We start from the raw sequence: 13,750 nt of genomic DNA, 5'->3' as shown, positions 1-13,750 counted from the left end.
TTGCGCTGTCCCCTCTCTCTCATTGCGCTGTCCCCTCTCTCTCATTGCGCTGTCCCCTCTCTCTCATTGCGCTGTCCCCTCTCTCTCATTGCGCTGTCCCCTCTCTCTCATTGCGCTGTCCCCTCTCTCTCATTGCGCTGTCCCCTCTCTCTCATTGCGCTGTCCCCTCTCTCTCATTGCGCTGTCCCCTCTCTCTCATTGCGCTGTCCCCTCTCATTGCGCTGTCCCCTCTCTCTCATTGCGCTGTCCCCTCTCTCTCATTGCGCTGTCCCCTCTCTCTCATTGCGCTGTCCCCTCTCTCTCATTGCGCTGTCCCCTCTCTCATTGTGCTGTCCCCTCTCTCTCACTGCGCTGTCCCCTCTCTCATTGCGCTGTCCCCTCTCTCTCACTGCGCTGTCCCCTCTCTCTCACTGCGCTGTCCCCTCTCTCTCATTGCGCTGTCCCCTCTCTCTCATTGCGCTGTCCCCTCTCTCTCATTGCGCTGTCCCCTCTCTCATTGTGCTGTCCCCTCTCTCTCATTGTGCTGTCCCCTCTCTCTCACTGCGCTGTCCCCTCTCTCTCATTGCGCTGTCCCCTCTCTCTCATTGCGCTGTCCCCTCTCTCTCATTGCGCTGTCCCCTCTCTCCCCCTCACGTTGCAACGCCTTCATCTCTCGTTGTGCACCCCTTCCCCACCTCCATCTCTCGTTGCCCTCATCTCCCGTTGTGCACCCACTTTCCCTCCCACGCGTTGTGTCCCCCCCCTTCTCCCCCTTGCTCTCTAAATAAATGCCTGGCTGCTACATGACCCTTGTGCACAGCATCATGACTGAATTCAGGGGCTGCTGTGCATGGCTCCTGATGTTGACCCATATTGCCACTGCTGCATGCTGGCCTGAATGCTGAGAGAAGTTGAATTTTCTTGAACATTGCAGTGACCATCCTCTATCTTTATTTGTGGGCTTTTAGCATGCAAACATTTTTCATAAAGTTGAAACTGGATGGATGGATATGTTTATTGTCACTTTTACCGAGGTACAGTGAAAAGTATTTTTCTGCGAGCAGCTCAACAGATCATTTACTATATGAAAAGAAAAAGAAATAAACGAAAATACATAATAGGGCAACTCAAGGTACACAATGTAAAGACATAGACACCGGCATCGGGTGAAGCATATAGGGGTGTAGTGTTAATCTGGTCAGTCCATACGAGGGTCGTTTAGGAGTCTGGTAACAGCGGGGAAGAAGCTGTTTTTGAGTCTGTTCGTGCGTGTTCACAGACTTTTGTATCTCCTGCCCTGTTTCAGAGGCATGCTGAGAAGGTTTTTAAACTCAATCCTAAATACATAACTAAGAGAAATGTTGTCTCTTAGTAAGGTGACCGTGACCATTTCACATGGACTGGGCACTGCCTTGAGAGTTGAGTGGAATATATAGCTCTCGTGTCCATTCACCCTGCCTTGCCCAGGATCAGTTCTATTCAGTTTTAATCTATCTTGTTGGATCTGTCTCTGCTGATTGAGCTACATGTTCTTTAGTAATTTTTCTCACTGTAATGTCTCAAGGTGTTGCCCCTTACTTAATGCTGTTTGCCTCCAGTGGATTTTACATTTGTAATATCTGCATGCTTGTTTTGATGTCACAAATGTCAAAATTTTCATGGACAGCTGATAGCGTTAGCAAAATTAATCCTGGCAAATAGTTTTCTGTTACAATTAAATTCCTGAATCATTTCTGCCAAAATGTGCTTGTTAGCCATTGATGGGCTACATTTCACTCTGGCGCAGTGGTTAGCACTGTGCTTCATGGCGCCGAGGTCCCAGGTTCGAGCCTGCCTCTGGGTCACTGTCCACGTGGGTTTCACCCCCACAACCCAAAAATGTGCAGGATAGGTGGATTGGGTACGCTAAATTTCCCTTTAATTAAAAAAAATAATTTAAAAATCGATGGGCTATACAAACGAAGATAAATGACAAACGCTGGAACTACACGGCAGGTCTGTAGCATCCAACGAGAGCAAAGCAGTGCCATTCTATTCCGTTGTGAGCCCCTGACAGATCTCAGCACCTGACCTGCTTTGCATTTCCAGCATTGGTATCGCTTATATCGGCACAAAAATGACATACCATTTTACTGTAACATTCTCTCTATCGTAAATGGGAGCACCTTATTTTTATTTTCCAATTAAGGGGCAACTTAGCATGGCCAATCCACCTAACCTGCACATCTTTGGGTTGTGGGGGTGAAACCCACGCAGACACGGGGAGAATGTGCAAACTCCACACGGACCCAGGGGAAGGATTCGAAACCGGGCCCTCAGCGCCGCAGTCCCAGTGCTAACCACTGCGCCACATTAGAATTAGAATTAGAACAGTACAGCACAGAACAGGCCCTTCAGCCCTCAATGTTGTGCCGAGCAATGATCACCCTACTCAAGCCCACTATCCACCCTATACCAGTAACCCAACAACCCCCATTAACATTATTTTTTTTAGGACACTAAGGGCAATTTAGCCTGGCCAATCCACCTAACCCGCACATCTTTGGACTGTGGGAGAAAACGGAGCACCCGGAGGAAACCCACGCACACACGGGGAGGACGTGCAGACTCCGCACAGACAGTGACCCAGCCGGGAAGCGAACCGGGGACCCTGGAGCTGTGAAGCATTGATGCTAACCACCATGCTACCGTGCTGCCCATGCCCTTCTTATTTTTAAACCGTGTCCTCTAGTTCTAGTTTCTCTCACAAGGTAACATCCTTTCAACTTCCACCCATGTGAAGCCACATCAGGGTCTTATCTTTTTCAACAACATCACCTCTTGTTCTTCAGAACTCCAATGGGTACAGGCCCAACTTGTTCGACCTCTCCCACCCCAGGTATCAGTGAACCTTGTAACGCATTTATATCCTTAAATAAGGAGACCAAAACTGCACATAGTACTCCAGATATGGTCTCACCAACACCTTGCAAAACATCCGTATATATAAATTCCATTCCCCTTGCAGTAACCGGCAGCATTCCATTTGCCTTCCTGATGACTTGCTGTTCCTGCATACCAGCCTTTTGTGACGGATGTATCAGGACTCCCAAATCCATCTGTCCCACCACGTTCTGTATCGATCTCCATTTCAGTGATAGGCCGCCTTTCTGCTCTTTCTGCAGAAGTGGGCAAGTTCAAAGAACAAAGAAAAGTACAGCACAGGAACAAGCCCTTTGGCCCTCCATGCCTGTGCCGACCATGCTGCCCGTCTAAACTAAAATGTTCTACACTTCCTAGGTCCGTATCCCTCTACTCCCTATTCACGTATTTGTCAAGATGCCCCTTAAACGTCACTATCGTCCCTGCTTCCACCACCACCTCCGGCAGCAAGTTCCAGGCACCCACTACCCTCTGTGTAAAAAAAACTTGCCTCGTACATCTCCTCTAAACCTTGCTCCTCGCACTGTAAACCTATGCCCCCTAGTAAGTGACCCCTCTACCCTGGGGAAAAGCCTCTGACTATCCACTCTGTCCATGCCCCTCATAATTTTGTAGACCACTATCAGGTCGCCCCTCAACCTCTGTCGTTCCAGTGAGAACAAACCGAGTTTATTCAACACAAACCAAGTTTATTACATTTTCCATAGAATCAAATCCCTTTTCATAGAATCCCTATAGTGCCATTCGGCCCACCGAGTCTGCACTGGCCCTCAAAGAACACCCTACATAGGACCAATTCCCCACCCTTTCCCTGTAACCCCACCAAGGGGCAATTTAGCACGGCCAATACACCTAACCTGTACATCTTTGGACTGTGGGAAGAAACTGGAGCACCCGGAGGAAACCCACGCAGACAAGGGAAGAATGTGCAAACTCCACACAGGCAGTCACCCGAAGTCAGAATGGAACCCGGGTCTCTGGAGCTGTGAGGCAGCAGTGCTAACCACTGTGCCACCATGCCGCCTTAGACTATATTCCCTCTGCCCAATTTTGCCCATTCATTTAACTTCTCTATGTCCCTGTGCAGACTCCTGATGTTCTTTTCACAACTTGCTCTCTTTCGACAGTACCGTCTGAACCCACAACCTCAAACACCTAGGAGAACAAAAATGCTGTTGTCCCCTTTAAAAAGAATGAAAATAAATACACTCCTGCCTCTCTTGATGCCTTCAGCAAATTATTTAGTCCCTTCATCCAAGTTATTGATATAAATTGTAGCTAATTGAGGCCCAAGCACTGATCCCTTTGGCACTCCAGTCGTCACATCCTGCCAACCTGAAAATGAACCTTATATCCCTTTGTTTCTTTTCCCTTTCCATGGCAATATTTAAAAAAAATAAATTTAGAGTACTCAATTCATTTTTTCCAATTAAGGGGCAATTTAGCGTGGCCAATCCACCTACCCTGCACATCTTTGGGTTGTGGGGGTGAAACCCACGCAAACACGGGGAGAATGTGCAAACTCCACACGGACAGTGACCCGGAGCCCGGATCGAACCTGGGACCTCAGCACCGTGAGGCCGCAGTGCTAACCCACTGCGCCACCGTGCTGCCCTCCATGGCAATATATTACCCCCTACACCATGAGCTCTTACTTTGCACAGTAACATTTGATGCACCACCTAGTCAAATGCTTTCTGGAAATAAGTACAACACATCCTCAACCTTCTCAATAATGGGTTCCAGTATTTCCCTATGACAGATGTTGGGCTAACAGACTTGTAGTTTCCTGCTTTCTATCTCCCTCCTCTATTAAATAGAGAAGTCACATACACTATTTTCTGATCTGGTGGGACTTTCCACAATCTAGAGAATTTTGGAAAAATACAACTAATGCATCTACTATCTCGGCAGCCACTTCTCGTAAGACTCGAGGATGACACCCATCAGGTTCTGGGGACTGTCAGTTTCTAATTCTAATACTTTATTCATTGCCCTTTCCCTGGTGATTGTGATTGTTTTAAGTTCCTCCCACCCTTTCAGCTCCTGAGTTACATTTATCTCTGGAATATTATTTGTATCACCTTCAGTGAACACAGATGAAAGCTGTTTGTTCAATTCACCCGCAATTTCTTTATTTTCCATGATCAATTCCCCAGACTCGCTCTCTAGACTTTTTATTTCTAAATGCCTGTAGAAACATAAAAAATGGAAGTAGAAGGAGGCCATTGGGCCCTTCGAGCTTGCTCTGCCATTTATTATGATCATGGTTGACCACTGCCTTTCCCCCATATCCCTTGACCCCATTAAACCCAAGAGCTATATCTAATTCCTTCTTGAAATTACACAATGTTTTGGCCTCAACTACTTTCTGTGGTAGCGTGTTTCACAGATTCACGACTCTCTGGGTGAAGAAATTTCTCCTCACCTCAGTCCTAAAAGGTTTACCCCTTATCCTCAAACTATTGACCCTGGTTCTAGACTCCCCCACCATTGGGAACTCTCTTTCTGAATCTACCCTGTCTAATCCTGTTAGAGTTTTATAAGTTTCTATGAGATCCCCTCTCACTCCAATGAGTATAATCCTAACCGACTTGGTCTCTTCTCATATGACAGTCCCGCCATCCCAGGAATCAGCCTGGTAAACCTTTGCTGCACTCCCTCCATAGCAAGAACATCCTTCCTCAGATAAGGGCACCAAAACTGCACAAAATACTCCAGGTGTGGCCTTACCAATGCCGTATACAATTGCAGTAAAACATCTCTATTCCTATACTCAAATCCTCTCGCTATACAGGCCAACGTACCATTTGCCTTCTTTACTGCCTGCTGTACCTGTGCACTTACTTTCAGCGACTGGTGCACAAGGACACCAAGGTCTTGCTGAGTATCCACCTCTCTCAATTTACACTTATTCAAATAATAATCTGTCTTCCTATTTATGCTACCAAAGCGGATATACTCTCATTTATCCACATCATACTGCATCTGCCATGCACGTGCCCACTCACTCAGCCTGTCCAAATCCAGCTGAAGAATCTCGGCATCCTCCTCATTGCTCACTCTCCCACCCGACTTTGTATCATCTGCAAATTTGAAAAATGAAAATCACTTATTGTCACAAGTAGGCTTCAATGAAGTTACTGTGAAAAGCCCCTAGTCGCCACATTCCGGCGAGGCTGGTACAGGAATCGAACAGTACTGCTGGCCTGCTTGGTCTGCTTTAAAAGCCAGCGATTTAGCCCAGTGAGCTAAACCAGCCCCTGAGATAACACATTTAGTTCCTTCATCCAAATCATTAATATATAATGTGAACAGTAGTGGTCCTAGCACAGATCCCTGCAGTACCCCACTAGTCACTGCCTGCCAATCAGCTTTCTATCAATCTCAACACACTATCCGTAATCCTATGTACTTTAACATTACACATTCATCTGCTTTGTGAGACCTTGTCGAAAACCTTCTGAAAGTTTAAATAAACTACATCCACCAGGTCTCCCTGGTCAACTCTACCAGTTAAATCCTCAAAGAATTCTCGTAGATTTGTCAAGCATAATTTTCCTTTTGTAAACCCACACTGACTTTGTCTGATTATACCACTGCTTTCTAAATGCTGTGCTATGAAATCCTTGATAATAGACTCTAGCAACTTCCCTACTATCAACGTTAGGCTCACTGGTCTATAGTTCAGTTTTCTCTCTATCTCCCTTTTTGAACAGCGGGGTTACATTTGCTACCCTCCAGTCTGTAGGAATCATTCCAGAATCCAGTGAATTTTGGAAAATGACCACCAATGGATCTACTATTTTGAGGGCCACTTTCTTAGTTAAGTACTCTGGGATGAGGATTATCTGGCCCTGGAAATTTGTCCGCCTTCAATTCCATTAATTTTTAGTTTTTATCAATCTTTTTCTCTTTACGTACCTATAGAAACTTTTACAGTCAGTTTTTATATTTTTAGTTTACTTTCAAATTGTATTTTCCTCTAAATCATACCATGGTCTGCCTTTGCTGAATATTAAACTGTTCCCAAGCCTCAGTTCTGTTGATTTTCTTGCTAATTTGAATCTAATAGTATCTCTAATTTTCCTTGAGCCATGAAAACTCTTACTATCTGTTTTTATATTCCTAGTTAGCTTTCTCTCGCACTCCAGTTTCTCCCCCTTCAATCTTTTTGTCATTCTTTGCTATTCTTTATAATTTGTCCAACCTTCGGACCTGCCACTCACCTTTGTGGAATAATATGCTTTTTGTTTCAATTTGATACTATATTTAACTTTCTTTGTTAACCACGGCTGGTGTGTCCTTCCCTTAGAGTCGTCCTTTCTCACTGAAATGTATTTTTTCCTGACTATTCTGAAATATATCATTAAATGCCAGCCACAGCATCACTATTGACCATCCCTTAACTGAATTCCCAAAAGATGGTTCACTTCAGTCAGCTCTGTCTTCATGCCCTCAGAATTGCCCTTATTTAAGGTTAAAACACTAATCTTAGATCCATTGCTCTCTCCCTCAAACTGAATGTGAAATTCATCGCTGCAACCGAGGGCGGTCTTCACTCTTGAGGTCATTAATCAATCTTGTTGCATTACACCATACCAGATCGGGTGTAGCCTGACCTCTGTTTGGCTTTAGAATGTACTGTTCCAAAAGGTTGTCCTGAAAACACTCTATGAACTCATTATCCAGGTTACTTTTGTGAACCCGATTTGTCCAATGTAGATTGAAATCAGCCATGATTATTGCAGTACCTTTCTTACAAGCCCCCATTATTTCTTGCTGCGTACCCTGTCCTACCCATAGTGACTTCTTCCCTTTCCTATTTCTCATCTCTATCCAAACGGATTCACATCTTTATCTCCAGAACGAAGGTCATCTCTCTATTGTGCCAATGTCACCCTTAATTAGCAGAGCTACCCCCCCCCACCTTGTCCTAACTTGCTCTTCTTCATTGAAACAATAGTCTAGTTGGAAGATTGCAGTGCGGCTGTAATCTAGCCACCTCGTCACACTCCCTTAGCTCGAAACAATATTGTCCAAGCAGCAGTCTAATTAATTTTTTGAAGAAATCGAGACTGCTTCAACACCCTTTTTGTTGAAGAGAAATCTACATTCCATTTTCTTGTTTCTTGACTGCATATCGTGGGTAGGGATGATTGAGTAACCTCCCTGTCAATCATGCCTGGGGACCACACTGCTGTAAGTGATGGGGAATTGGTTTTACGCACATCACTTTTATGAAATTAGCATTTGCTGGAGAAATCATAATGCTTTTATCTGCAGACATTGCTGCTGATCCTCCATCAACATGTGGAAACAACTTGATTTTACTACTTGCCTAATTATAAACCCTTCATAATTTTGGAGTTGCCTCCTCAGTTCACCCGTGAAACTTCCCAATTCTAGTCATTTAGATGAGAAAGCGACTGCCCCCCCCAAAAAAACACCAAGTGAGCAGTCGAGACTTTGAGAAAAGGAGGAGAAAAATGATGGGGATTCAATTAACAGGAAAGCACCACTCATCCTGTAGAAACCTGTTGTTGTGAATGAATACTGAATGTGCTCGTTTGAACCAGGTACTCGATGGGACAGACAGTCAGTATTCAGCGATGCAGATCGGGCAGCTTCAGGATGAGGAGGAGGACACCTCAAATACTCCTGGAGATGCACTTCTAGATGGCTTCACAACTTCCACCCTGGGTACGTTGCAACATCCTTTTATTTATTTATTATAAATTCAGAGTACCAGTTACCATTTGTTTTCCAATTAAAGGGCAATTTAGCGAGGCCAATCCGCCTAACCTGCATTTCTTTTGGGTTGGGGGTCGGGAGGGGGCAGGGAGAGACACACGCAGACATGGGGAGAATGTGCAAACTCCAAACCGGCAGTGACCCAGGGCCGGGATCGAACCCAGGTTCTCCGCGCAGTAGGCAGCAGTGCTAACCACTGTGCCACCGTGCCGCCCACCACATCCTTTAAAAACAAACCAGGATATTAACTGCAGGGACTGAGTCAAGGATTGACACTGACTTTTCAGGCATTCTTGTTCTAAACCTAATTGTTGACAAGAGTAAAACAAGTACTTTTAGCAATGTGTTACTTAACACTCTTCGTTGTGTTGACTCCTTTCCACACTTGATTTGTAACCTTTTCAGCTGTTTTATTCATTTTGGGTTTTATTTTGAGGGCAGGAAATGGCGCAGTAGCGGACATATCTACTGTGATGGAGACAGAAGCTATGGGCCTTAAATATAAAATAACCACTAATAAATCCAATAGGGAATTCAGGAGAAACCTCTTTACCCTGAGCGTAGTGAGAATGTGGATCAGTCTACCACGATGACTAGTTGAGGTGAATACAATCGAGGCCTTTATAAGTACGTGAAGGAGAAAAATTCTGACCGGATTGGATGACTTAGGGTGGAAGGAGGCTGAAGGAGAGCGTAATTGCTGCATGGTTTCTGTAATGTAGGTTGGAAGTAAAATAATCACACAATACAGATGCATTTGTTTTAAACTGGTCACTGATTTTTCTTTTGGCAATAATAGCGTGTAAGGGTAAGGGTTGAGGCATTAATTCTTATTGGAAAGAATGAAATAATCTAATACACCTAATCAGAAAAACCTGCTACGTTTATCTGTTCACGTGAGCTTTTCCAGTGTTTCTACAAAATAGGATATCTTGTGTTCCTGATGGGAGCTTGCAGAGTTGTCCTCGGTGAGGGTCACCAATTTCAATTTTTTGGGTGTGATGGTTCACAGTGGCACTGTTTATTAGATTCTGGCCCTCCACATTGGGTTTGGAAGGTGCTGTCTGAGGAAACTTGGTTAGTTCTTGCAGTACATCTTGTAGATGGTACACAATGTTGCTACTGTGCGTCAATGGTGGAAGGAGTGAATGATTGTGGATGGGGTACCAATCAAACGGGCTGCTTTGTCCTGGATGGTGTTGAGCGTCTCGAGTGTTGTTGGAGCTGCACTCAACCAGGCAAATGGAGAGTATTCCATTACACTCCTGACTTGTGCCTTGTAGGTGGTGGGCAGGCTTTGGGGAGTCGGGAGGTGAGTTACTCGCCGTAGGATTCCTAGTCTCTGATCTGCGCTTCTAGCCACAATATTTATGTGGCTAGTCCAGTTCAGTTTCTGGTCAATGGTAACCCCCAGGATGTTGCCAGTGGGGGATTCAGTGATGGTAATGCCATTGAATGTCAAGGGGCAATTGATTCTTTCTTACTGGAGGTGGTGATTGCCTGGCACCTGTGTGGCACGAATGTTACTTGCCACTTGTCTGCCCAAGCCTGGATATTGTCTAGCTCTTGCTGCATTTGCACTTGGACTGCTTCAGTGTCTGAAGTGTCGCGAATGGTGCTGAACATTTTGCAGTCATCAGCGAATATCCCCACATTTGACCTTTTGTTGCATGGTCATTGATGAAGCAGCTGAGGATGGTGAGCCTCGGATACTACCCTGAGGAACTCCTGAAGAACCTATGCACAGCATATACCAGTTGGGCCGAATAACCTGGTTCTGTGCCATTCTAATAAATCCAATGCACGCCTGATGGTTTCCCACATTCTATCCTCCGTAAGCTTGAGGCTGTCCGAAGTTGCTGCTGTGTCCTAACTCACATCAAGTTCCATTTCCCCATCAGCCTGGATTAAGCAATGCCTAAATTAAAATTCTCATCCTTCCTTATAAGCGCTCTCCATGGCCTCACCACCTCCAACTTACCTGCGTTCCTCCACGTCTTGTCCCTCGAACAGCCTCAATTTTAATTGTTCCCAGACTGGCAGCCCTGCCTTCATCTGCCTGAGTCCTAAAGTCAGAAATTCCTTCTCTTAACCTATTTTTCCACCTTAAAAATTCTCTTTAAAAACTTAACACTTGGCATTAATGGACCAGATCTCCTGGTCTCTGGATGGTTGGAGACTCAACATACCCCCGAGGATGCGCTACGGGATCCCTCAGAAGTCCCAGTGCAAGGAGTCAGTTCTTAGTTCTTATGTTCTGTTCTTACATTAATAAATTAAGTGAACTGGGACAAATGAATTTCAATGTAGGAAAATATAAGGTCGTCCACTTTAGACCTAAAAAGGATAAATCGGAACACTTCCTAAATTGTGGAAAGCTAAAATCTTTGAAGATCCAAAAGGATTTTGGGGTCTGTGTACATTGGTTATTAAAAGGATATGGAAAAGTATAGAAAATCCAAAAGGCTAATGGAATGCAGATCTTTATAATTAGAAGCCCAAAATGAATCTTAAAGCCACCATTTAGACTAAATTGGACTATTTTGTTCAGTTCTGAGCACCTTATCTTGTTAAGTATTTACTGGCCTTGAAAGGAGTACAGCAGATTCACCAGAATGATATCTGTATTCCAAGGGTTAAATTAAAGCACTGTTTACACAAACTTAAGATCGGATTTGGGTCACCCTCTGTGCGGAGTCTGCATGTTCTCCCCGTGTCTGCGTGGGTTTCCTCTTGGTGCTCTAGTTTCCTCCCACAGTTCAAAGATGTGCAGGTTAGGTGAATTGGCTATGCTAAATTGCCCCTTAGTGTCCAGGGATTTGCAGGTTAATTACACGGTTATGGGGAGGGGAATGGACCCCTTTTTCGGAGGGTTGGTGCAGACTCACTGGGCGGAGCGGCCTCCTGCACTGCAGGGATTCTATAAATTACAGGCAGCATTACCCAGCCTTTTATTCCAGGGACCAATCTAGTGAACCTTCGCTGTACAGCCTCCAATGCACGTGTATCCTTCCCCAAGTATGAAGACCGAAACTATGTATAGTATTTCAGGTGTGGTCTCTCCAAAGCCCTGCACAATTATAGCACAGCTCCTTTATTCCTGTACCCCAAACCCCTCACAATAAAGGCCCACAATGCCATTTGCCTTCCTAATTGTTTGCAATACTCACTTGCAAGCTTTGTATTCCCATACGAGTACACAAGTCCCTGTTGATCAACGTTTACAAGTTTTACGCCTTTTAAAAGCAAATGTGCTTTTCTATTCTTCCTACCAAAGTGAATAACCTCACACAAAAATAGAAAATGTTACGTAAAGTCTATTTTCTCTCTCCACAGATGCTGCCAGACCTGCTAATTTTCTTCCTTTACAGCATTTTCTGCTTTTGTTTCAGATTCCAACACCTACAGTATTTTGCTTGAATTACCTCACTCTTTGTCCTCCTCACAGCTTATACTCCAAACTAGCTTTGTATCTTCATTCTTTCTTATCTCGGACTTTTCGTCAGTCATTAAATATTGTTTGTAAATAGCTGAGGGGCGACACTCTGCTCAATCTTGCCTGCCAATGAAAATGCGCCATTTATCCCTATCTTCTACTCCCTGTCCATTGACCAATGTACCGTCCATGGGGATATCTTAGCTCTCCTTCATGAGCCCTTGCATGTTAACCTGTTGTGTGGCACCTTATAATATTATTAATAATAATAATAATAATCGCTTATTGTCACAAGTAGGCTTCAATGAAGTTACTGTGAAAAGCCCCTAGTCGCCACATTCTGGCGCCTATTAAATACCTTTTGGCATTTAATAGTCAACCACATTGATGTGGGTCTAACGTCACCTGTGGGGCAGACCAGATATGAATGGCAGATTTCCTTCAAGGGCATTAGAGAACTAGGTGGTTTTTTTTTTAAAACATTCTAGAATAGTTATCATGGTTACCGTTTGTGCAACTAGCTTTATATTCCAGATTTATTAATTAGTTGAATTTAAACTTCACATGCTGCCGTGTTGGGATTTGAACTCCTCCCCCCCGACCATTCGTACCACAATGCCATTGTCTCCTTGTATACTGCATCTACTGGTTTCCCTTTATCTACCTTTCTAGTTATGAATTTGAGTGTGAATTAGAGCAGGAGTAGGCATCAGAGCCCATTATGCCATCCATTGAGAACAGAGCCGAACCACAGCAGCATTTTTTTTGCACATACCAGTCAAAGATTTCGGAATCTAGATTTCCCCCATTTTGAGTTGGGCAGAACCGAGCAGACTCCATTTTGAACACCACAGAAATACACAGGCATAGTTTAGAGAACTTTGCTCCTTATCTGCCCTGCGCAATCACAGATATAACCTGTGACTTTGTTAACAAAACACCAGTCAATGGTCTCCCGGTCGATTTGCAATCTTTAATAAATCATATGAACCAAATTCAACGTTTGACGCCCGTCTGCTTTTTCGAGTCTAACACTAGCTACAACCTCAAAAAATTCTAATAAATTTGTCAAACACTGCTTCCTTTTTGTAAAACCATGTTGACTTGGATTACTCTGTACTTTTTTAAGTGCATTGTTAAAAAACTTCCTTAAAAATAGATTACAGCACTTTCCCTGACTGATGTCAGCCTAATGACTGATGTCAGCCTAATGGCCTCTAGTTCCCTGTTTCGTTTTCTCTTCCTCCATTTCTGGGTAAAATGGGTCCGAGTTTGAGGTAGTGCCAACTTCCAACCTGCTGGGCTTGCTCTAGAATCTAGGGAATTAATCATAACCAACACATTCAATGTCTCTGCAGCTATCTCTTCTGGAATCCCAGGATCAGGTCCTGGAAATTTGTTGGACTTTTGTCCCTTAAGTTTCTCCATAATTTTTCTGTGACATGAATTCACGATTTTGCGTTCCTCATAGTGATGGGTAAGAAAGTTCAGGCAAAGTAGAAAGTTGTGATTTGAGTAACGATAAGCCTGGTTTATAGCGGCCGGAAGGTTATGGGAGTCGGAAATTTTTGAGAATTTGGTGGAGAGTACGTTAGAGTCCGAGCCATCATCTCAACACAGGATTGTCGAAGAGTAAAAATATTTGGTGTAGCATACTTT

The 13,750-nt window shown here is 44.2% G+C and overlaps 1 protein-coding gene across 10 annotated transcripts in view; it reads left to right on the top strand.

The window, feature by feature from the left end:
* The window catches only part of htt (huntingtin), a 256,270-nt gene that overhangs the window by 73,834 nt on the left and 168,686 nt on the right, over nucleotides 1–13,750 (top strand). For all 10 annotated transcript variants that reach the window (XM_038805852.1, XM_038805859.1, XM_038805861.1 and 7 more), the window contains one exon: nucleotides 8,481–8,604. In XM_038805852.1, the coding sequence (XP_038661780.1) occupies nucleotides 8,481–8,604 (124 nt within the window). The remainder of the gene's footprint in view (nucleotides 1–8,480; nucleotides 8,605–13,750) is intronic.

The sequence above is a fragment of the Scyliorhinus canicula genome, chromosome 8 (assembly GCF_902713615.1).
Source record: "Scyliorhinus canicula chromosome 8, sScyCan1.1, whole genome shotgun sequence".
Classification (NCBI taxonomy): domain Eukaryota; kingdom Metazoa; phylum Chordata; class Chondrichthyes; order Carcharhiniformes; family Scyliorhinidae; genus Scyliorhinus; species Scyliorhinus canicula.
This window is presented reverse-complemented; position numbering and strand designations above follow the sequence as displayed.